Below are 25,571 nucleotides of genomic sequence, written 5' to 3' on the forward strand. Positions count from 1 at the left end.
ACTGGCATTAAAGATAACAGTAGCACTTCCTTGTCAGCTCTGGTATTAACTGTGCTTTTATTTATCCAGCTCAAGGCCCTCAATAAATTACATAAATTTATTGAGGGCTATGAGCTGGCAGGATGATAGATTTCTTTAAATAAATTATAATACCTGAATAAACTCGCATAAAATATTAATTTATTAGTATTATTTTCACCGAAGTATCAAAGGCATCTTCAGTACATGTAAAAAGCTTGTAAGTTTTTTCACACTTGGTTAGACTATAATAAATTTAGTTTAATCCTTTATCCAAGTGTAAGCAAACAAAGTTTGTGCCTGAAGTATCTTCAGGACTGAGGCAACTCGTGGTAAAGGTGGACTAAGCTCTCATCACTTGTCTTAGTATCTCCCATAATGCAAAGCACATCTCCTTGTGGACATGTATAATACTATGCATTAAAGGAAGGGCCACTACCCAGACTGGTTTCGACCTTTATTGAGGTCTCGGCAGTGAGAGCCAGACCCAGAGGTAAATATGACTTCTCCATTACTTTTACCTTAGTATCACCACTTCTAGGTCTGGCTCCCATTGATGAAACCTCAATAAAGGTCAAATCCGGTCTGGGTAGTGGCCCTTCCCTTAATGCATAGCATTATACATGTCCGCAAGGAGATGTGCTTTGCATTACGGGAGATACTAAGACAAGTGATGAGAGCTTAGTTTACCTTTACCACGAGTTGCCTCAGTCCTGAAGATACTTCAGGTGCAAACTTTGTTTGCTTACACTTGGATAAAGGGTTAAACTAAATTTATTATGTAAAAAGCTTATCGAACAATAACTAAGAATACCAAAAAAGTGCCACCTAAGTAGCTAATGTAAGATAACTGAATAAGGTAATTAAATTTCCTAACTTATTAAAAATAAATAAATAAATAAATAAAATAATACACACACACACAATTAAATAAAATGAATAACGTTAGTATTTTTTAAATCAGCTAATCTTTCCTATCTCTCACAAAAAGGATAGACATAGACCATCTGATCTTTTTTATATATATATGTATAAATATATATATTTCATTTTATTTATTTTTAATAAGTTAGGAAATTTAATGACTTTTCTAGTTATCTTACATTAGCTACTTAGGTGGCACCTTTTGTAATTGTCAGTTATTGTTCGATTAGCTTTTTACATGTGCTGAAGATGCCTTTGATACTTAAACGTAAATTATACTAATATAATAAAATAATATTTTACGTGAGTTTATTCTGGTATTATAATTTATTTAAATATGCTTATTCACAGTATTTCCTTATTGAAAAATAGATTTCTTTAAGGATGTAAAGATCTAGAAAGGGAACTAGCATCATCAAGCCTAATGTTGTTAACTATCTCAGGAGCTAAATTATGGATTCCACATTCGATGTTGAACATCAACCCATTTATGCCAGAGGTTAAAATTTTTGAATTTGTGAATGAAATTCATATTTGTTTTCTAGAAAAATTCAAGAAACAAGAATTTGAAGGGAAAAAATTGTTATTTCATTCCATTTTTTAGTTATGTGGCATTCCAAAAATGGAACACTGTGCAAAAAACATTGCTATATTGTACACAATGTATAAAATCCTGTTTGTTGTCTCAGAAGGTGGTGATACCTGCTATTGAGTGTAATTTTCAACTGAACACTTCACATGTAAGGCAACATCACATTTTTCACTTTGAAAAGTGGTGTTCTTATGACATTCAGCACAATGTGTTTGTTTTCCCTGATTGACTATCACATGATCCATGCCATAATGTGCATCAATGTTATGCTTCTGAGAAGATCTTCCTTTTTGGCCAGGTTCTGTAGGATGACCACGGGTCTCCAGATAATGGCATGCCGCATCGACGAAACTCCAGAAGATCCATTGGCTTCTCATCATATGCTTTATGCAGTTGCCAAGCATTTTGTAAGACCAATTCGAAACAAAACAAAACAAGAGAGGGCTTGAATACCATTTCTTTCCATGGATTGATGCATGATACCTATATCAATGTTTTCATCAGCTCTGTCTCCACCTCCCATAAATTGGTTATACACTTTGATCATATTTGGCTGCTGAACTTGGATCTTCTTTTTCTGTTTCTGGGAATAACAATTGACAAGACACAGAGGATTGATACCAGCACCAGATGATGCAACAGTGACAACACTGTTATCATGCCATTTGCAGACAATATTGCCTTTGGCATTAATTTGATAATCGAATGTGCCTCTTTCTTTTTTCTTTAGATCGTTATCTGATTCCAATGGAGCTTTGTCAATGCAATCTTTCTCACTATACCTGTTGCCTGATGTCCCATTGAACTGAGCTTATCAAGAAGTGCAATACTGGTGAAAAAGTTGTGGAATACAAAATAGTATGGTCCAGGGTGTGCCTCTGTAAGTCCCTCACTAAACTGAAGGACAACTGATTCACCAACACCGTATTCCTCATGTTTAGTATTTGGATTTTACCCTGATATGGCTGAAACCAACAAATGTAGCCTACACTTACGTGTTGCACGACACCTAAACTTTTATCCAAACCGAATAGGCTTTCCCCGAATAAATTGTTTGCACCCGTGATGACCAAAGTAAGGAACCATGGATTCATCAAAGCTGAAAGATATTTCTTTTGGAACAAATTTCATACATCTCTCATTTAGTTTGCTTATGAGAGGTTGCAAACTTGGAAAACTTGTCCATTGGGTCAAATTTGCATTGTCTGCAACATGCAGATGAGAAAATATAGTTTCAAGGCACTCACGTCTCATGGCAGCACTAACGAGTACATTATGCATATCTGTTCTTTTCTCCCAAAACCTACATCATCTAGGAACTGAGCATAACCACTCAGAAAAATAATTCCCAGAAAGCATTTGAATTTGGATTTAGTCAAGCCAAGATTTACACTTTTACTTGCAGCGTATAAGTTGGAGTACATGACAGTGAATTCAATGACCTTGTCATCAAGAAAAAGTTCCAGAATTTCTGTGGGAGTTCTCATTTTGGTGAAGAAATCGTTTGGTAGTTGTGTAACTCGACCTGCTATGGACTGTGCATTTAGGTCACCTTTTTTCCATTTGCGGACAATTTTTGTGAATTTCTTTCTCTTTGATAGAGGAGGTTGCTGTGCAGTAGAGGTAGATGGACGGGAGAGTCATCTTCAGGTATGAAGAAGCCATCTTGAATAAGATAAGCAGGTGCTTGCAGCAAAGAACCTGGCAGATTACTTTTTGACAACATCTACCCTTAGGAGGCAGACAGATGTGAAAAATCAGACTCGTTGACGACCTTGAGCAGTAGGATATAAATAACTCCCATGTGACTACTGTTCCAATAATGGAACATGAGGCATAAATGGATTAAGCCTAGTGGCAGTAGTTGATTAGGTGCAGTGGCCAGATTGCAGCCTAGACTTGGGCAGAGCTTCATTAAGCCCTTTGAAGACAGGTTAACTACTGTATGAAGGGGTTGAACCTGAGGAACAGGTTTAGAATCCAAAAGATGGTTGTACTTATTAATATATTTATTTTTTACTTTCAAGAATTCTTTTTGAACAGAGGCTTCTGAATATTAAAGAGATTATCAGCGATTCTCTATCTGGTTAAGAAATGTAGATAATGTGTTTTCTATTTGGTGTCATGCCCAGACACATTTGTCACTTTTCTCTGTCACTTCAATACTCTTCACCCTAGAATCCAATTTACATTGGAAAAGGAAATGAATAATAGTCTAGCCTTTATTAGACACATTGGTCATCCACCTACCTAAAGGTGGTCCTGTCCTTTTCAATATATAGAAAACCCACTCACACAGGCAGATACAATCACAAACTTTGCCATCACCTTCCCTCCTTCCTCTCAACAATATGACATCATTAAAACACTAACCCATAGAGCCTATGACCTTTTTTCCATTGAAACTTCTCTTGCAGCAGAACTCAATCATATACATCACACTTTTTTTTTTTTATCTAAAGGCTACAGTTCCCACAGTATAAAAAAAATAATCAATCCTTCCCCTAATCCATGACCATCTCTTTAAAAAGATTTTAGTAATGCTATCACCATCCTCTTGTCTGAAAAAATAGCCAGAATCTTAGAGAAATACAATCTTTGTACCACTTTTAATCTTCACTTAAAACTAGCTACCTTTATATGTTCAACTAAAAACAAACTTCCTCCCCTCTCAGTTCCAGGTGTATATAGATTACCCTTGTTCCTGTAAGTTTGTCTACTGTGGACAGGCAGGAAGATCAGCTACCATCCTCATGGAAGAACATAAAAAATACATCTGCAGTCATGACTATAGTCAATCTGGCCTTGCAGATCATGCTCCATTGGAGTAAATTTAGAAGAGAAAGACTTTGTGGAATCTGCAGCTGCTTTCAGAAATCTGCCGAATTTGGATAAATATGGTTGTATTAAACTTCCCAAAATATAGGAAACACTAATATTTCAAGATCCCAGTTTGTCCTAGGCTGCTGGCAAATGTCCATGGAAAGCAGCTCATCTCGTGTTCATGTATTTCACTTAGTTTGTGCTGCCTTTGTTTTCTTTTCTTATTGTACTTCCCGACAATGTCTGTAATAACTGAGATGAAATATTGGAAGAATTCAAGGAGTGAGAATTCCGTTTGAGAGGAAAGTATACATTCTTTACTTTTTGTCAATACTATTTTTAATCCATTCCTAGTACTGTTTTACTCCATTCAAACATGAGCATCCATTATCAGACTCCTGAGCAGACTAATAAAACAATGACTGGAAGCCTTGATTCATACAAACAATTCAGAAGAGAAGCTATATAATTATGGAGGGGAATCCCTTTTTGGATAACATATTCATAATTTGTGAGATGTCAGAGAAGATGAGTCCAGATAGATGAGGGCTCCACTGGTTTTCATAGACTTAGAAAAGGCATATGACTTTGTGCTAATTACTCATCTTAGGAAACTAGGAAAGGATGAATCACTTATCCAGCTGATAAAGATCTGTGACGTAACCTGGCCATTTTCTTCTAAAATCTAAAAGATCTTAGAAGAATTCAGAATAACAGAAGAGTTAAGGAAGGGAAATTTATGTCTCCAACTCTGCAAAATTTATTTAGAGAATGTGCATGAATTGTGGGATATATCCTGTCAATGAGTGAGAGTTCCATTTGAGAGGAAAGTATACATTCTTTACTTTTTGTCAGTGACCTGATGATAAAAGCCCAAGGCAGAGATGATGCAGAATATACGACTAAAAAGTTAATTTAGACATACAAATCAGGAGGAATTAAAATAAATCTTACGAGAAACCGAATATCTCGTAATATGACTTGGATATATCAGAAGTAAGAAAAATATTGATCAAGCATTTTAGATATCTAGATACAACATTATATAAATATTGCACCTGTGAAAAAGGTATGGATTATCACATAAGTCGAGCAAGAGGATCACTGCATATGATAATTGGGGTCTTCATGCAGAGCAGTTGGTGGTCCAAGGAGTTATTATAACTCTAGGATTCTGTGAATTCATAATGAAATCATCAGAGAACACCAGCTGGTGGTTTCTTGGTAAAAATATCAGAATGAATTAACAATGTTACAGTCACTTCAAATGGACATTAGATAACATACTGAAAAAAAAGGGGAGGATCTCTTTCAGTCCAGAAGATGTGAGAAACCATGGGTAACTTGAAGCAGAGGAGTACTATAATCTTAAGAGAAAGGAATTTGGAAAACAACCTCTGAGTGGATAGGCGAACTTAGCACCAGGCAATAGAAGGCAACTGCTGCAAAGTGGAGCAGTCTGTAAAATCTGTAAAGTAAGTATATATGCATAAACTATAAGAAAATAATAATAGTAATAATAATAAAAAAAATTGCATGTATGTGCATAAATATATATAGATAGATAGATAGATATTTATCAATTTCACCTTACAGAAGATGAAGAGAACATTAAGTGGGTTACTTTGTGTAAAAGGCCGACCATGTCACTTTTAAACAGTTATCGGCATACGTGGAAAGCAAGACACAATCACTTCCAGAGATACTGTGATGTAAAACCAAAAGGTAGGCTCTTTCCATTTTTAGATGATTTTTTAAAATTTTATCAAATGTCTTAAATATTTCATTAACAAAAGGGGGAAAATCGTTATGAATGTGAAGTTTTTAGAACAGCTAGCCTCTTTTGCTTGCTTGCAAAATGGTCCTTTTCATTTTGATCAGATCACTTAATATAATCTGACATGTTTTAAATTTTATTACTGGACTCAATTTTTATTGATCTTTTGCTTCTATTTATCACTTAACTGTTTCATTATATTTTTGTTATTGTGAGCCAAATATTTCATTTGTTTTTGAATTTTGCCCAGCTGAAATGATAAATGTTTGTAAGAAGGCTTCATTTACATGCTAGCTCCTTTAAGTTATGTTTACCCATCTAACTGGCTTTGACAACTGCTTTCTATCTTTACTATTATGCGATAGATATGGATGAGAAGTTTGCATTATTAATCATTTCTTTTGGATGGGCAGAAATCAATCAGATTAAGATGTGAAAGTTATGTTCCTTTTAAGCATCCTTTATATCCACATTGGCATCTGTTTTATGGTGTAGGGACATCCTAGTCATGATACTGGCATTTGTCATTCTTACACATTTTTTTATACTTTCTTTCTATATTCTTTACTTTTCCTGAGATTTTTAACTATGCTATCTACCAAATCACCATGACTGGAACCAATGCCTGGATGCTATGTAGTTCAACCCATGAATCCTGAAAGGGAAAGCCCTTGTGGTCTTGCATTACTTTGGCCACTGCTTTGGCGATGTGGGCTTTCCTGCAAGGATCATCGGAGTTGGAGTAAGTTTCTCATCCCATTGTCCTGGGACAGGAATCAAGGCTTGTTGCATTGCTGGTATAGCATCCAGGATAACTTGGGATTTCACTTCTAAGTGTGCATTTATTGATTTCTCGATATTGTGTGTGTGTGTGCATGTGGTTCCATGTTAGGGGATCTCTGGTGCCGAATCAGAAAATCCCTTTGAGTATGAATTCTTCATCATCATATTTTTCCAGGGTCCACATAAAGCCCTTAATCCAGATACCATAGATGCATCATTGATAATAGAAATAAGAAACAAATGATATTTGACACATACATATAAATATGCAAGAGTTTATTGTCAGTGCAGCAGTTGAAAAGTCAATAGGGAAAATGTCACCCTTCTTTATTCAGAAAGGTTTATGACTGGCATGATTTCTCAAAACATTCAAAATTACATTCTGGTGATATTGTTGAAACATCGTGTCAGCAGCACTCAGAAAAACTATAGCAAGCATCTTCATTGGGGGTAGGGGATGGAATACAAATTACAGTAACACATCATTAAACACTCAACTATTCTAGAGCTGTGATAATCAAACGGGATCTTCTTGATGTTCTAGATGAGGAGATAAGTTCAGTGCTTAAAGATCAAGTGACAGGTATGAGGCACATCCTGATACATAGAAATAGTTAACTATTTACAGTCAGGAATATTGTCTTTATTTGTGACATACCAGAACCTTTAATTCAGTAAAAGTAGCATATCTCAACTGTCTGATCAGGCTCTAAATCCCTAATCTGTTAAGATACTTGAAATATCAGAAATTGGGCATGCACATACTGCTCATGGCTCTACCATTGTTGCCTGATGTTATGGCTCAACTTTTCTACAAATAGGCTAGTGTCATATAGTCAGCCATGCCAGTTTTTTCTGTACTTCTCTGGTATTTTGAAATCAGTTGATCTTCTCTCCAACACATGGCTTTTATAATACCATTCCACATGAGATCATTTGGTCCATTTAGAAACATGTATAAAAGATGCATTCCTGAAACAAGCAGATCTTGTTTTAGTTTTCTTTAAAATGGAAAAGCTTATAACACATGACTTCTTTAATCTAGGTCTTGTGGGCATCTTCCTGTTTTTATTAAGAACTCTCCCCCCCCCCCTTTGGTTCAGTTTTCAAGTGGAAAGCATATTATCCTTTCTATATCACCAAGAAGAGAGTATTCCCCAATTCTGTATCTTAAATAACCTAAACAATTTACAGTCATTCTTATAACATGTGAATCATTAAAAGGCAGCTTCATCAAGCACTTGACCATACTTGTTCCTTAGCTCTTTGTAATGGATTCAGGTTTTCAGCAGTAGGAAATGAAGAATGAAAGTTTTCATCAGAAGTGTACCCACCTCTGCTGAAAACATGCTCCTCATACATATCCATAGTTGAGTTGGTGATGGGACAAACTGTTCCTAACGACCACAGAAACTAAATTCTTAGGTCTCATATTTTTTGACAGAAAATTCTTTACATTTTTTTGCACACTTTCATCAACCAAGAGAAAAATGCAGAAGAGCACCGTGAATATCCTATTACTGAGTTCTCTCCAGAATAAGGATGTAGATCAGGAGTACTCTGAGATTTCTTATCTGTCTGTTCCAACTATTTGAGATCAGAGACCTCTGTTTTTGTTAGTTATCTGCTGTTTTTCCTGATCACGTTGTTTCCAGTTGGATTCTACTTGAATGTAGTAATTGTACTGCTAAATTGTACTCCATTCATCTTGTGCTTTACACATAAAAGAAAACTGCTACCGAAAAAAGTAGTAGTCTGTATTGGCTTATTGAGTTCTTTATAGGCCATGTGTAAATCCACAATTCCCAGTCACATTGGAATTTGGGGAAATGGGACTACAAATGTAGCTATTAGATCAGCTCATACTTTTTTTCGTGCATTTTGTCAGTCCTCTGTACACACTACAGACAGTTAATAAGAGCAAAGTTAATTAATCAATGGCAGTCATTATGGCAAGAAGCACTGACAAATAAATTGCATGGGATTAAGTCTGAAATTAAGCATTGTTTTCTATGTTGACTAAATTGCCATTTAGTCAACATAAAAACAGAAGTAACACAAGGAACACTAGTCTTACCATTTTCTGGTGAAGTAAATGTACTTACTCAAGAAAGGAAGGTAATTTTTACTAATCAGCTTGATTCATATATGCTCTAGCTGATCCTGTCAGACTCTAACAAACTGTATGGTGTTTTTATTTTTAACTTTTATAATAAAATAATTGATTTATTCAAGTACATTTGATTGTAAAGGTAATTTATATGTAGATACAGCATTGAATTTTTTTTTTTTTTTTTTTTTTTTTTTGTAAATTTGTTTTCTTTTGCATAACATATTATTTACTTAATTAGCTACTTATTTGTTTATTACCTCGTGTGCTGCTCTAACCATTATAATGGTTAGAGCAGTACACAAGCTGTACTAACCTTGTAAGCATCACAAAAGAATGAGACACTCATTTGAGTTTAGCTGAATGCAGTAAATAGTTATATTGTACTTTGCTTTCTATATACAGTAGTCTACCATTTATCCGGCTATCCTTCAAAGTTTCGAACCTTAAATCAGCCGATCCCTGAAATTGCATTGTCCTGCATACGTAAGTGTTCCTGCACAATCAGACTGAATTTCATTGCTTTTTTGTTTCTTTATCACTATCACTTTTTATATATGTCAAAATATGCTAAACTTCAATATAATATGAAGTGAGTAATATAACAGAAAAAATTGTGATTGTTAAAAAGAAGGTAGGGGAAAAGCACCTAAGAACAAGCATATTTTTGAACAGTCTTTTTGCTATTCATATCATATGTTACATGAAGAAATTTCAACAATATTTTTCTTGCTATATTTTAAAAATCTGGCTGATGTTTTTCTTTTTTGAAAGATTTCAGTAATGCACAAATGACAGAAATTGCTAGTGGGTACAGAAGCATCAATATGTTGCCAGTTTTTCAGCCATTTATGTGCTACAGAACTATGAGAAACATCCTGTTTCTTAGCACAAATGTTCATTTCCTGTTAATTGTCAATAGGCATAAAGTGCAAAATTTGTATTTACCTTTACTTTCATTGATCCCATACACAAGAGGTCAAAGAACAATAAGTACACCAGTGATGAGTGTGGGGTTGAGATGGGGATTGAAAAAAAGTTTATTCGTATTTTTTGATGAGTTGCAGGTTGTAGTTGTTTGGAAATACTTCATGAGGAAGACTATTCCAGGGAACAGAAGTAGATGGAATGGAAGAGGAATAGTATGTTCAGTGGGTATTAGCAGTTGCAGTGAAAAGGGATGCTGGGCATCTGCAGCTCCCACTTTAATAAGACCCAACAGAAAGTGGAGGAATGATGCCTGCCACTTCTTTGAATCAGTAACCATGAAAGTAAGTACCTGTAGAATAAACGCTGTGCTTAAATATTGTGTCCGTGAAATAAAGATTGAAGTGAATCTGTAAGGGAGCGATAATCTCAAAGCAATTTGACAAAAATATAGAACTATTAATCTCAATGAATTGAGATTAATAATTCTATATTTTTTTAAGTATTCAAGTGCACATATTCATTCTTAACTAACAATCAGCATTTCTCTTAAGGCTATTTTCCTTGTAATTTACCTTCTTTCCTATCTGTACACTATGTGTGTTTAGTATGCCTTCTATGACTTTCCCTCCATGCCATGCCCATATTCAGAATTTCACATCCCAACAATAAATACAGGCAGCCCTCAGTTTATGACAGTTCAATTTACGGTGATTCACAATAATGCCGGATGCCTGCCATTGCTTTCTTACTATAGTGTGGTCTGACTGAGAAATGACGCCAGCAGACACTCTAGTGTTTGAGTGTTTACCAAGCTACTATGACATATATGTATCAGACCTAGTTTTACTATTGAATCTACGTAATTGTTCTATTTAATTTTTTTTTTTACATCTTCTTTGAGTGCCATCTTTTATCGGAGGTCGGCGACCACCTTGGCAAATTTTGAACTATCCTCAGCATTTCTAAACAGTCCCTCAGAGCTCATGCCAGTCTGATGTCTGTCAGCCAAGATTTTCTTCATCTTCCTTGTTCTCTTCTTCCATTTATCTTCCCCTTTATAAGCAATTGAAGTATTTTATATTTTTCATTACGAAGTAGGTGACCAAGATATGCAGTTTTCCTTCTTTTTATGGTATCTAAAAGTTCACATGATTTCCCCATTTGTTCCAGTACTTTCCGATTGGTTGTTTTTGCTGTCCATGGGATTTTTAACATTCGTCTGTATAACCACATCTCAAAGGCTTCAAGTTTTTTTGTTGATGTTGTCTTCAAGGTCCAAGTTTTTGCACCGTACAGCAGTATAGACCAACACCACATTTAACCATGCGTACTCTAAGCTTTAAGTTTAAGTTATGGTTACACAGTGTTGATTTCACCATTTACATTAATCCCTTCCTCTCTTCCTTTTAAGATTTTTTTGAAATATGGCTTCTGAGTATATGTTAAAAAGAAGAGGTGACAGCACACATCCTTGTCTTACTCCTCATTTGATGTTAATGGGGTCTGTAATAATGTCATCAACTTGAACAGATGCCTTTTGGTTCCAATATAAGTTTTGAATGATCCTGATGTCTTTACCATCTAATCCAATTCTCTTTAATAGTGCAATCATTTTAGTATGTTGGACTTTATCAAATGCTTTCTCAAAGTTACTGAAGCAAATGAATACTTCCTTGTTTTGATCAATACATTTTTGGAATAAGATTTGAGAGCAGAAAAGAGCCTCTCTTGTTCCCAAACCGTTTCTAAAGCCGAACTGGGTATCACTGATGGTGTCTTCACATTTTCTGTATATTCTTTTTTGAATTATTTTCAGGAACATTTTGAGAACATACTCATTAGGCTGATCATTCTATAGTCATTACAAGTTTTTGCATTTGCTTTTTTAGGTAGCATGATGAAAGTTGACTGTAACCAGTCTTGTGGGAATATACCTGTATTGTAGACCTTATTAAATAGTTTTACTAATATAGCAATGTTGTCACCTTCTAATAACTTTACTATTTCTGCTGGTATTCTATCAAGGCCTAAGGCTTTACCATTTTTAGCTGAGTTCAGCGCACATTCTACCTCTGATTTTAGAATGCATGGACCGTCCATCTGTTCATAATTATTTTCTGCATTCTGTCTGTTATCAGAAAAGAGTTCCTCTACACATTTCACCCATTCTTGTATTTTGTCATCTTTTTCGGATATTATTTCTCCCTTTTTGTTTCGAAGGACACATAGTTGTGTTGTCTTAAATATACCTGAGATCTCTTTCAGCTTTTTGTGTAGATTAAAACTGTCATGCTTTTCTTGTAGAATTTCAATTTCTCTACATTTTTCATTCATCTTTTGCTGCTTTGATCTTGCCATTAATAATTTTTTGAACCTCTTTATATTTTGTTGGGCTGTGATTTTTATATGATCTGCGTTGATCCATGAGAGAAAGAATTTCGTCAGTTATTCAATCCTTCTTTTTTACTGCTCTATCAGGACACAAGGTATTGGTACATTTCTCTATGAAGACAGATTTTAATTTGTCCCACGATTGATCAACCCTCATGACATCATCATTCTTGATAAGTGCTATCAAGAATGATAGCACTTATCAAGCACTTTACATACATATGTATTTAAATTGATAAAGTATGTAATTATATACCATGTCTGATAAAAGAAGTGCAGAAAAGTTAGCAGAACTTGGTGTTAAGAAGGCGCGGAAATCAATCACACTTGAAAAGAAGATGGAGTTGATTCGAAGAATGGAAGATGGGAAGACACGTGCTAATGTCTCTAGAAGTATGAACTTACCTCCATCGACTGTTACTACAATTATGAAAAATGCAGATAGAATAAATCAGCCTGTGCAACAATGTACGGCAACGATTCATGAAAAAATGGAAAAATTATTATCATTATGGGTGGATGACTTGAATCAGAAAAACATTCTTCTGATGCAGGCTGTTATAACTGAGAAAGCAAAAACAATTTTTGAGGATCTTAAAAAGACAGTGGAGGCGAAGAAACATTTTTAGGAAGCAAAGGTTGGTTCATGAGATTTAAGTCTCGAAGTAAGTGCCATAGTGTCAAATTATGTGTGAGGTGACAAATGCAGATGTTGTGGCAGCAGCTACTTTTCCTAAAGAATTTCAAGACTGTGCAGGCAAAGAAGATCTCATTTTTAATGTTGATGAGACTGGGCTCTACTGGGAAAAAATTGCCATCACGCACCTTCATTTCCTGTGAAGAATGTTCCGCTCAAGATTTTAAAGCTGCAAAAGATAGACTTATGCTTTTGTTGGTTGCAAATGTCTCCGGAACTTTGAAGCTTAAACCAATGTTGGTGTACCATTCGCAGATACCAAATGCCTTCAAGTCTAAAAGCCATGCTGCCAGTCTATTGGTAATGGAACAAGAAAGATTGGGTTACACAAGACGTTTTTATAGATTGGTACACAAATTATTTTTGTCCTACCGTGCTTCGCTTCTGTAAAGAAAATGATTTGCCAGCCAAGGTATTGCTCCTCTTGGATAATGCTTCTGGACATCCTCAAAACCTTGCTGAAGTAAGAACACCATTGGATGTCAAGGTTGTTTACATGCCCCCAAACACAACATCGTTTTTGCAACCAATGGATCAGGGATTATGTCAATCTTCAAAGCCTGTTACCTTCGTATAACATTTATGGAAATGGTAAGAGTCTTGGACATTTCAATGAAAACTATTGGCGGTCATTCGATATTTTGAAGGGCATTAACAACATCAAGGAAGCTTGTGACGAAATGTCAGCAAGGTGTTTAAAAGGAGCATGGCGAAAACTTCTTCCAGCATTTATGCATGACTTCGATGAATTAGAGCAAGAGGAGAATGTTATTGAAGACGTTACCAAGCTTGCGCAAGAGGTGGGATTGGACGATATTACACCTGAAGATGTGACAGAAGTCTTAGAGAGCCATGATAAACCGCTTTTCAATGAAGACTTAAAAGAATTAGCCGAACAATTAAGTCAACATCCAAAGGAGGAGAAAGAAAATGAAGGCCCTCTGAGAGATATAAAAACTGCCGATTTACAGCATATCTTTGCGAGCATAAAGACATTGACCAATGAATTCTGCGAAATGGACCACGATTGGGAACGGAGTGTGAACGTAAAAAGGAGTGTAATCGCATCTATTCGACCTTACACTGAACTCCTTAAAGAAAGAAAAAAAAAATCTAGGCAGCTAACACTGGATACTTTTTTTTAAAAAAATGCAGATGATTTGACACCAGGAACTTCAACATAGAAATATGTAATATCTTTTCGAAGTTTCATATTTTTTGTGTATAATTTTGTTTTGTTTTTGTTATTAATAATTTTATTTTAACAAATATGTATGTATGTATTATCAAAGCTTTAAATATAATAATGTTACACATACTTCATGTGCATAATTTTTTGACTGCGCAGAACATAACTTTGTACCTCCCATTAAAATTGGGTTTGTTTTATGACGATTCGGTTTACGCCCATTTTTTCAGGAACAGAAGAGGTGTAAACCAAGGGCTGCCTGTATAAGCAATTTTCTTCTTCCCTCATACTTTGTTTTTCAAAGTGTATGATGTTTATATTTAATATACAAGGAGTTTCCGAAAAGTATGATAACTCATTTTTTTTCTTAATAATGGTGAAAGGAAATGAGATAAAACACAGTGGACAGATGGACTCGTTAATAACATTAAGAAAATCACCACCATTGCATTGTGATGCGCTACTGTCACCTCACATCTGTTTCCAGTTGCAAGATAGCTGCTACCATACAAGTGTTGTCCTATAGAGGTGTCTGTGAAGATATTCATTTTTTGCAAGCAAAAGGGACTTCACCGAGTGACATTCACCCTGAGCTTGTTGCTGTGTATAGCGAAAAAGTGATGTCAAAAAGCAAGGTTGTTTTTAGTTCGTTTTTAATGAATTTAAAGCAGGCCATGGTGACATTGAAGATCGACATTGGGCAGGCAGGCCTTCATTAACCAAGACAGAAGACATTTTGTGCATTAAGGGCATCCTTCTTGAAGACCGGCAAGTGAAACTGCATGAAATTTCATGATCCAGTGAATCGTAAACAGTGGACTTGAGTAAGCCCACTGTTTGCATTGGATGTGTCTGGAAATCTGTTGCAATACAGTGAAAATGGCAAGGATTTACTCACTCACCTTGTCACAGAAGACAAAATGTGGGTTCAGCACTTTACCCAGGAGAGCAAACAAGACTCCATGACCTGGAAATATCCACAATGGCTCCACAAAAGCATCCACTGTGGCCATGAAAAGTCATGGCCACAGTGTTCTGGAATCAACAAGGCATTCTGTTGATGGACTTCTTTCCGAAGAGAGGAACAATCAATGCGATGCTTTACTGTGCAATATAGGACAAACTGAAAGCCAACATTCAACACAGATGACCAAGACTCCAGGCAAGCTGCATGATGTTGGTGCACAACAACATTGTGCACACTACTCGTAAGTGGTTGTGCTGTAATCGTTGGGAAACTCTCTCACTTCCTCCTTACAGGCCCCTCCTTCTGACTTCCATTTGTTTGCCTTCCCCCCTCAAGAAACATCTTTCCAGAAGTCATTTCACTGTGGGCAAGGAAGTTCATCAGGGTGCAATGTTGGTTACTAGATGTGAGCACGGACTTCAGTATTGGTACTGATAAAATGATCTGTCATTGGGACGTGTGCATCACTAAATTTGGAGACTTTGTGGAGAAGTAGTGCATGTTTACTTATTTCTTGGTGTATAATTTCCACTTCCTATTATTAAACATCCTCAAGAAGAAAAAAAAGTGTTACCTTACTTTTCAGAAACCCCTCGTTATATAAAATATATATATGGTATACATATGTACTTAATTTTTTTTTTCTTTTGATGCAAGTAATTTGCCCTTTTATCTCCCCTCCCAAAGAGATCACTTTTCCAATTGCTGCATATACCTTGCAGTTTGAAAAAGTTGGCAATTGGATAGTGCAAGGTCATCAGTGTAATTGGTAGTAAACAGTCAGAATAAACTAAGAGAACAGCAAGAAGTTTTCTCGTTTTGAAACTGTAGAAGGCAATTGAAATCTTCCAGAACTTGTTCAAGGCAACAATTTGTGAATCACATGCCATTCTCAAAATAAATGAATAAATAAATTTCTTCTAATTGCAAAAAGTCGTCTACAAGACCAGAAAAATAATAGAAGATGCAACATTTATTCCAGGAATGGTACACTGAACATTTCGTGCTAGAAGCAAATGTGCCTGTGATAAAAATTAAGTTTCAGTTTTGGATTTGTTCTGCCAGATGCAAACAGCAGCAAAAGCTAATGTCATTCACTTCCATCCAGCAGTCGTGGGTTCAAATCTTTCCATCAGTATGAATATTTGTGATTATCTTTAAATGGAAGAGGAATTTCATTGCCAGTGGTGAAACCACCATTCTGCTTATTGGAAGCCTGAAGTGGCTTGAAAATCCATGTTTGGTCTCTAACACAGTCCACATGCCCATCTCTAGAAGGGCATCCAGACTGTGTTAAAAAATTTAAAAAAATTATGAAATTAATAAAAAGAGAAAAAAATTCTTAATCCACTCAAGGTACTAATGTACTATAATGTACTATGTATTACGTAATGTAATAATCTTTCATTAGTGAGAATCTCACACACACACACACACATATATATACATAAGTTCCTGGCCACTTTTGCATTAAGCTTTAATAATATATTTAAATTGGCACCATAAAATTATTCCATTTAAGAATTATTACTTTACTTCTTTTATTATAAATATAACATGATTGTTGAAAGTTATGTTGGCAAAATTGTGTGTAATTATACTTAAAAGCCAAGTAACAGAAATTAGGTGTATGAATAATTAAGACAGTGTGTATTTTACTAGAGTAACTCAAGAAATGTACACTACCTAGCATACTTTAAAGAGTTGTCTGTTTTTAATCTAAAAGTATTTTACTTGTTGCAGATTTTGAATATGTTTTAGAGAAATAAAACTGCACATTATGGTATTTGAGGTATAGTACTGTAGATGTTTTGAAATTTGCTGACCCCCCCCATCATAGTATTTCCATCACCACTATTATCAGCATTTTGTTGTGTAAATACTCTTAGCTCCCTTGTTAACAGCAGCAACATCTGGATTGAAATTCATCATTTCACATATTAGAATAGTGTGAAATCAATACTGCATATAAAAGAAGGAATGAACACCCTAATTCAGTTAACACTTGTTCCATCTCTCTCTTTCTCTCTGACAAGCAACACAGTAAGCATTGGTTTTAGTAGCTTCATTGCAGATTAGGCTGATGAGAAAAAGTCATTTACTTAATATTTTTTGTAGTACCATAATAGATAGTCATTTCATTAATTAAAACATTGTGGCAGAATATTCTACGTATTAATATGTTAAATATTGATTTTATACAATTATGAAATTGTTGTAATATAGAAGAAATAAAAAAGAATAAACATAGGAGAGAGATATATGTATTGGAATATAATAATGATAAAGTTTTTAAGTGTATCTTTAGGTGAGAGATGAATTTCATTACCCACTCTGAAACCATTGCACTGCTTATTTTAAGGCTTTTATATTGTATTTGAGGCCCAAGGCTTGAAAAAAAGTTTCTTTTTGTCTCTAGAGCAGGGTTATGGATTTTTTGAAAAAAATACTCACCTGCAGGTAATGTATAAATTTACAACCTTTCACAAACAGGAGTCATATATATATATATATAAAAGCTTCTTTTAGTAGCAATTTATTTGTAAGTATCTCTTCCTTAATGCCCCTAAATTCCTACAAGTCTGTTAATGCAGTATATTAGTTTCATATCTAGAATATGTTAGAAAAAGTTGGTTATATATGAACTAAATGTTACAAAATAACAGTTAATATCTTTGAGCATGCATATTTTATTTGTGTCAGTTGTATAGGCTTAAGGGATGGGGGGTGCTGAGAATGTATTGGTGTGCTTAGCCTTGGCTACAACTTTGCAGCAGTACCTTGGCATATTCCTAGTTGAGAAATCATGTGTCATATGGAGCATAGCATATGCAACTTACCTCCTAATGTTGCCAACAACATCGGGTTTGACATAGCTAACATCTTATCACAAACGTTGCTGCACAAAAAGAAATCTCTCCATGCACTATATAAACTCTGCAAAGATAACATGATTATACTAGAGCTGACAAAAGTGATACTACATTTGTCCTCATTTCCAGTGATTGCAATTTGAAAATGAATATTCTGCTCTGAGACTACACCACTAGATCATGATCCTACCAAGTCTCATAAAAAAACATTAAAAAGTCTTCTAATAAAGCAACATCTTGGCCTCCTGCAGTTGTTAAACTCAAATATTTTACCTCCTCCCCATATACAGATTGGTTAAATTGGCTATAATAATTAGCTAAATCTTTAATTCCATTTACTGGCCACATTTCTTCTCATATAAAAGATTCTACACATTTCAGTGCCAAAGAAGACAAATTCAGTTCCATCAGCAGGAAAGGTCATGGAATCGGTATTTTGGGATGCTAAAGACATTTTGTTTATTAATTATCTTGTAAAGGGTAAAACAATAAAGGGGAATATTATTCCAATCTTTTAACCAGACTAGACAAAATCAATCATGAGAAAAGACCCGGTTTGCAGAAGAAAAAAATCATCTTTCATCAGGACAATGCATCTGCCCACAAAGGTGTTTTGGCAAGGAAAATTAAGGGATCTGCACTATGAATTGTTGGAACATCCACCCTATTCCCAAGACTTGACTCCTTCTGATTTCTGTCTCTTCCCAAAACTAAAACTCTTCCTCTCTGGTCAGCGTTTTTCTTCGAATGAAGAGGTGATTGCAGCTGTAGAGGAGTATTTTGCAGATCTACATGAGAACCAGTAGAGAGAGAGAGACAGGAGAATGGCGCTTGAGCATAGCTAGAATAAATGTATTAGTCTTAAGGGAGATTATGTTGAAAAATAAAAATAAATCTGAAATTATAAATTCGTTTTTTCATTGTTAAGCCGAGAACTTTTCAAATCATCCGTTTATATACCTGCTTTGTTCATTTTCAGAAGGCATTTGACAGTATCGTTCAGAAAGTGATATTAGCAGTGCTAGAATCCCATGGAATTGATAGAAAAATAATAGCTATATTAAGAGATGTTTACAAGAATGCAGTTGCAGTAGTTAGAATAGGTGATGATTGGGAAAATGGTTTAGAATAAGCAGAGGTAGTAGACAGAGGGACTCAACATCACCAAGCATTTTCATCACACGTTTAGAAAGAGCAGTGGTACATGGGATGAGAGTTAACAATCTAAGATTTGCAGATGACATTGTTATTATGGAAGAAGAAGAAAGAGAACTACAAAAAACATTGATATTGTTAAATGAGGAAGGAAAGAGATTTGGACTTGTTATGAACTTGTAGAAAACAAAGACAATGGTATTTAGCGAGAAGAATATGAAACAAAATATGCAAGTGGATGGAATTGATATAGAAAATGTAGAACAGTTCACATATTTGGAAGTAAAATGACATATGATTTGGACTGTAAAGAAGAAATAAAGATTGCAAAGGGAAGAACAAATCTGAAGGCCATGGATAACATCTGGAAATTAAAGTGATCAGCCTGCAAACAAACCTAAGAGCACTGGAAACATGCATCTTTAGCGGTGTACTGTATGGATCTGAAACGTGGGTAATAAATAGGAATCAAGAAAAAGAATTTTGGCATTTGAAAGAACTTGTTACAGGAAGATTCTAAGAATAGGATGGGTACAGAAAATCACAAATGAAGAGCTCTGTTGGAAGATGCAACCAAAGGAGAATTTAATGCAGAAGAATGCCTGGTTGGCTGAGTGGTCAGCATATCCTCTCTCCAGCCAAAAGGCTGCGGGTTCGAATGTTTGTGATTGTCTGTCAAAATAATAGTGGTGATGATGGGCAGTAGATGATGATGTTAGTTGCGGTTCATTGTAGTTGGTGGATTGAGTGTGGAGACAGAGGTCGAGTAGGTGACCTCCCTTGATGAGTCCTTGGACTCCCTGGAGATGTTATGTAATAATAATAATAATAATAATAATAATTATTATTATTATTATAAAACGGAAGCTGCAATTATTTAGACACATCTGCAGAATGAGCGAAGACCTGAAGATAAAGACATTCATGTTTGGTATTATGGATGGTGTAAACAGAAGAATGAATACTGTAAACATACAGAGAATGGATAGATGACATAAAGGACTGGTGCGGAATGGATGTACAGAAACTGTAACACTGTGCACTGAACAAAGAAATGTGGAAGAAGATAGTTAAGGAGGCATCAGACACCAATGGGCAGTGAGGCCATGGTTCGATTATGATGATGAAAGGCATTACTGCAATCTTTATGTTGAGAGGGATGTGAGGAGGTGAAAGGGACAGATTGTAGATCTTTTTTGGCAAATAAAGATGAGTAAATGTTCTAACGGAATCTTGGATGGAGCACAAGTTGGAGGCTCTGCTCACAAGGGTTATGATGACACCATATTGTTGAGAAGGGGAGGGATGATGAGGAAGTTTATGTATGTATCTACCTGTGTGGGTATATTTTCTGTAAACTACAAAAAATGGGTGCTATTGGAGAGACATGCAATTATCTAAAAAAGGCAGGCTGTTATTTTCTTTTTCAGTAGTGAAACTGGATTCTGGGGTGCTGACTGTTGAAGTGGAGGAGGAATGAATCTAATGTGTCTGAGCCATGTTGCCAAATAGAAAACATATAATCAATATATCTTAACCAAATAGGTTTGAGACTAATAGTATGAAGAGCATGTTTTTCAAAATGCTCCATCCAGAAACTGGCAAGAGGAGAGAGAGAGCCCATGAAAGTACCTTCTGTTTATATAAGATGCCTTTTCAAGAGAAGTAACCAGTATGGATAACAAAATTAAAAAGATCAGTAATGACAGGAAGGAAAGCATTTTTCAGTAAATTTAGTGTCAGAAAAGGGAATATTTATGAATAAGGACATCAAAGTTCACTATGTTATCACTATTATCTGAAACTAAATTCTGGATTGAGGATTCAAAATTATTATTAGTATTATGGACGACTCCAAGGAGTCATTAGACTCATTGAGGGAGGCCCTAAACATCATGTCCATCACAACTATTCAACATTCACACAGTATCTATCATACTTTGCCTTGAATTCATTCACTGTCATAGCACCCACAACAGACTCAGGCAGCTTATTCCACTCATTCACCACTCTAAAAGTAAAAAACCCAGCTCTAACAGCCTTACTAACCACACTCTTGCCCAGCTTCCATGGATGTCCCCTAGTCCTCCCACCACCAGTCCTGTTCTCAAAAATATCTTCTGAATTAATCCTATAGAAACCCTTCAGCAATTTGAATGTCTCAATCATATCTCCCCTTTTCTGCCTATCAACCAATTTCTGCAACCCACAAATCTTCAACCTGTTTTCATAAGGTTCATCCCATAGACCTGCTGTCATCTTGGTCACTCGCCTCTGGATCCTCTCAACCTCCTCCTCCCCATGAAGAAGAAACCTAGGTGACCAGATCTGGGCAGTAATCAAGATGGGGTCTTATCAAGGCTCGATACAGTGGAACAATAACTTGCTTATCTCTGCTCGTCAAAGTATTCTTCAACATGATTTAACGAGCTAATTTAGCCACTTTTGCAATGTGCCCCCTAAACTTCAACTCCCTATCCACCAATACTCCCAAGTCCCTGGCCTCATCAATCTCCTGGAGTACAGTTCCACCAATGTGATATACTGCTGCTAATCTTTTCACCCCAAAATGCATAACCTTACATTTTGCCACATTAAATTGACATCCATTCTCCTTAGTCCAGACCTCCAATCTATCCAAATCATCCTTCAAGATTTTGACATCTTCTGCATTCACTATTGCCCTACCCAACTTAGCATCATCAGCGAACAAATGAACCGTTCCTCTCAGATCCTTCCCTATATCGTTAATGAACAAATTAAACAGCAGTGGTCCAAGAATAGAACCCTGCGGCACACCACTAGTCATATGCTGTCTTTTGAACTCTACTCCTGAGTAAACTACTACTCTCTGATATCTCCATCAACCACCCTCCTATCCATCTCACCAACCCTATATCCATTCCCATATATTGCAGTTTACGGATTAGGCTTCCATGTGGTATCCTGTCAAAGGCCTTAGCCAGGTCCAGCAGTATCACTGTAAACCGATTACCTTATCCAGTTCAGCCATCACTCTGTTATAAAACCTGTTTTACTCTTATCAAGATAATTAATAAACAACATGTCTTCAGCATCCCAAAATACCGATTCCATGACCTTTCCTGCTGATGGAACCGAATTTGTCTTCTATGGCGCTGAACAACTATCTTCTGTCCACTGTTTGGAGTCTGTGTGTAACGAAGAAGATTATATTCATGATCTCTAGGATCATGAATGCTGAAAATTCTCACCCTTGATGTTACCTGGTGTTTATGAGATTCCATGCTCATGCAAATTATCTTACTTTGGACAGACAGGTAGGTCTGTTCAGAAACGCATCTCGGAACATCAAGACCACATTCGTCTTCTTAAACCGCAGAAATCTGGCCTCTCTCAACACAGAATTGAAAATCCAAACCATAGGATCCATTGGGAAAAGGCTAAACTTTTACATAGATCTTTATTTAAACATGAACGTTTATACAAAGAAAGTTCTGAAGCCCTATTACACAGACCAAACCTAAACCGCAACGACGTTCTTACTATTCCTAAATTATGGGAAATTATCATACAAAATTGTGTTAAATAATTAACTTTTTTTTTTGGTACTACTTTAGCACGTTATGCACATTTTCATGAGATTCTATTGTAATCACGTGCCCTAACTGTGTGTTATTCCTAATTTTGTTTAAATACTGTACTGATGATGTCCTAAGATACTTAGGATGAAATATTTACAATTAAATAATTTTCACTGTGGTTTATACGTGTGTTTCTTCTAATTATGAACACACCACAGGTTTCGTTATTTAAAAAAACGATTTCAATGTTTTTGACAACGTCCTTTGTCAAAAATGAAGGAGAAGAGTGACCATAAATCTTTATGAACTTCGAATGACTTTCTTTTGCCGTTAAACCTTCTTTTACAAAGAATTTTATAACTGCACAATACTCAATTTTATCCATTTCAAGGTATACAGGCAACACTTTTGCTTCAGGCAGCTGTATGAAACAAACTACTTGATAGAATGACTTGCAATTTCACATGGATGCTTATGACAGATGTACCAACAATTAGAAAAAAAAAATCTTGCCGATAGTGTTGCCATCTATGATCTAGGCCGAGAACTTCTCAGACCACCCTCGTGTGTTCTTGTTTTTAATCCTAGCTTTCTCTGCTATTAACCACATTGTCAAAATCTGAATTGTGCCTCTACCTTTCCTAAAGGTAGAAGCACAATGCTTTATTGATGATGATTTCTATCAAAATCATCATCTCACCACCTTATCAGTGTACTCGTCAAAGCAATTGTTCTATAATTTTTACATTCTAGCTTATTTCCTTTCTTGTTTATTAGTTTCAAATATCTTTCATTATTTCACTGCTACTTGCTGTGGTTCTTTGCAATATTGAAACTAAGTTTGGTGAGAATGTTCTAGTTATTTCTTTAACTATTTCATAAATGGTCTTGGAGTCATGTTTCTTGTATGCTTTTTTTCTTCTAAATCTGTATAGCAATTTTCTTTTACGGTGGTAGTGGGGGGGGGGGGGATGAAAAGTTCTGATCAACACCTAGAACAAAAATGATATTAAAGTAACTCATATAACCACAAGAAAGAGCATGTCTTAAAACCCTTCAACCTTCATTCTTCATCAAATTGTATTAATTTGTTATTTTTCTTTTAGATATCTAAGAAGACGTCAGAGGTTTTGAAGAAATTCGACGAAGACAGGGAAGTGCAGGCCGGCATTATGGGATACTAATGCAAATGATGTGAATTCATTAACTCCTAAATACAAGTTGCCCATTCCTGAAAATAGTTCAGGTGCATATTTCTACATAAAAAGCGAAAGCAAATATTTATTTGCTTTATTTACTTACACTTGGATAAAGGATCAAATCAAGAATGTAATTTCTTGGCATCTTTAATTTATAGTATAACCAAATGGAAATCAACAACTGTTTCTTGTGTGTTGAGGGTGTGTTCTTTAATTAATACTGCAGTGAGTGGAATCTCTTCATCATCATCATTATGATGAATTATCTGATATCATGATTAATGGGGTAATGTTATGAAAATGTCTGAAAATAATCAATAATTAGTTTTAATAATTTGATATTATGCATACAAAACTTCAAAATCGTTGTATAACTCTATTGCACAAACAAAACACAAGACATGTAAACATTTTGAATTGTAATCAAAAAATGATTGTTTAGCAAACAGCTTAACTCTTCCAAGCAGCTTTATATATGCAGGCCTCCCGTAATGGACCAACCTCAGCATAGCACCCTTCTGCTTCCAGGAACCAACGGCAAGTGAATATAATGGATCATCCGACTGGTTAACTTCGGTGAATCATAATTGCAAAAATTAATTTTTTTTTGTTTTTTTTGGTTGTTGCCACAATTGGCTACATCCCATAGTGTAGAGCAGGGTTTCTCAAACTTTTTCTACGACGGAACACTTCACAAATCTTGAAATATTCACGGAACACCTTGGTTATTTTGTATTAATTAATAATTAATTAGTAATTTACCTTATTTTATTGTTAATTAATAATTAATTAAATGTCAATTAAACCATCATTAATTTAGTTTGTGCTGATTTTCATTGACATATCCCATTCTGATCACCAAAAATTTATAATATTATAAGTACTTACGAGTGAATGCAGACTTTTTCTCCTGTGTGCTAGTTTTGTAGGGTAAGTAAATATAAATAAAATAAATGAGTAAATCTAAGCGCTAAGAAAAAACAATCATTTATTGTCAAATGTTAATTAGTAAAAACAAAACACATAAAAATAGTAAAACACGTATATTGCAAAATAAGTTCTTAATGACTCCGATGTTTTTGGGTCTTTGAATTACAAATTCTTTTGATATCAGGCACAATATTAGAAAGTTGAATTCTCATATTTAGTGTAGCGTCAAGTCTGTTCCTGGACTTTGACTTGGTTGCAGCATAATATGAAAATCCTGCCTCGCATAAATATGTCGTTGTAAAAGTTGCAAAAATTAAGTAAAACAAGAATAGCTAGTTTTGAGGCGCTGGGGTACTCTTCTGTTAAATTTGTCCAGAAATCATTTATTGGCAGTTCCTTGTATTTTTGTTTTAAATCATAGTCACTAATTAAGTCAATTAGATTTTCATAGTCATATGAAAATTAGGCTGCTGGCTTAGCTGTCACTGTAAATGGATTCAGAATCCAGGAATTGTCCTCACTGGATTTTGGAAAATATTGCGGAAGGGTTGATTGCAACCCATGCAAGTGTTCTAAAATTACGTTAGATACTTCTTCATTTACTTTAGAATTTATTTCAATCAAAAATTCATGCAAGGTGGGAAAACAAT

General features: G+C 35.3%; 1 protein-coding gene across 4 annotated transcripts in view; it reads left to right on the forward strand.

Moving 5' to 3' along the window:
* Sap130 (Sin3A-associated protein 130) overlaps window positions 1-25,571 on the forward strand; it is a 474,798-nt gene that overhangs the window by 395,063 nt on the left and 54,164 nt on the right. For 3 of the 4 annotated variants that reach the window (XM_090411834.1, XM_090411835.1, XM_090411837.1), the window contains 2 exons: window positions 5,954-6,082; window positions 9,433-9,513. In XM_090411834.1, the coding sequence (XP_090267960.1) occupies window positions 5,954-6,082; window positions 9,433-9,513 (210 nt within the window). The remainder of the gene's footprint in view (window positions 1-5,953; window positions 6,083-9,432; window positions 9,514-25,571) is intronic. The other variant, XM_090411836.1, reaches the window with a different exon arrangement.

This window comes from Typopeltis vanoorti, chromosome 22 (assembly GCF_054136105.1).
Source record: "Typopeltis vanoorti isolate ZY-2024b chromosome 22, IOZ_Tvanoo_1.0, whole genome shotgun sequence".
In the NCBI taxonomy this organism is placed as follows: domain Eukaryota; kingdom Metazoa; phylum Arthropoda; class Arachnida; order Uropygi; family Thelyphonidae; genus Typopeltis; species Typopeltis vanoorti.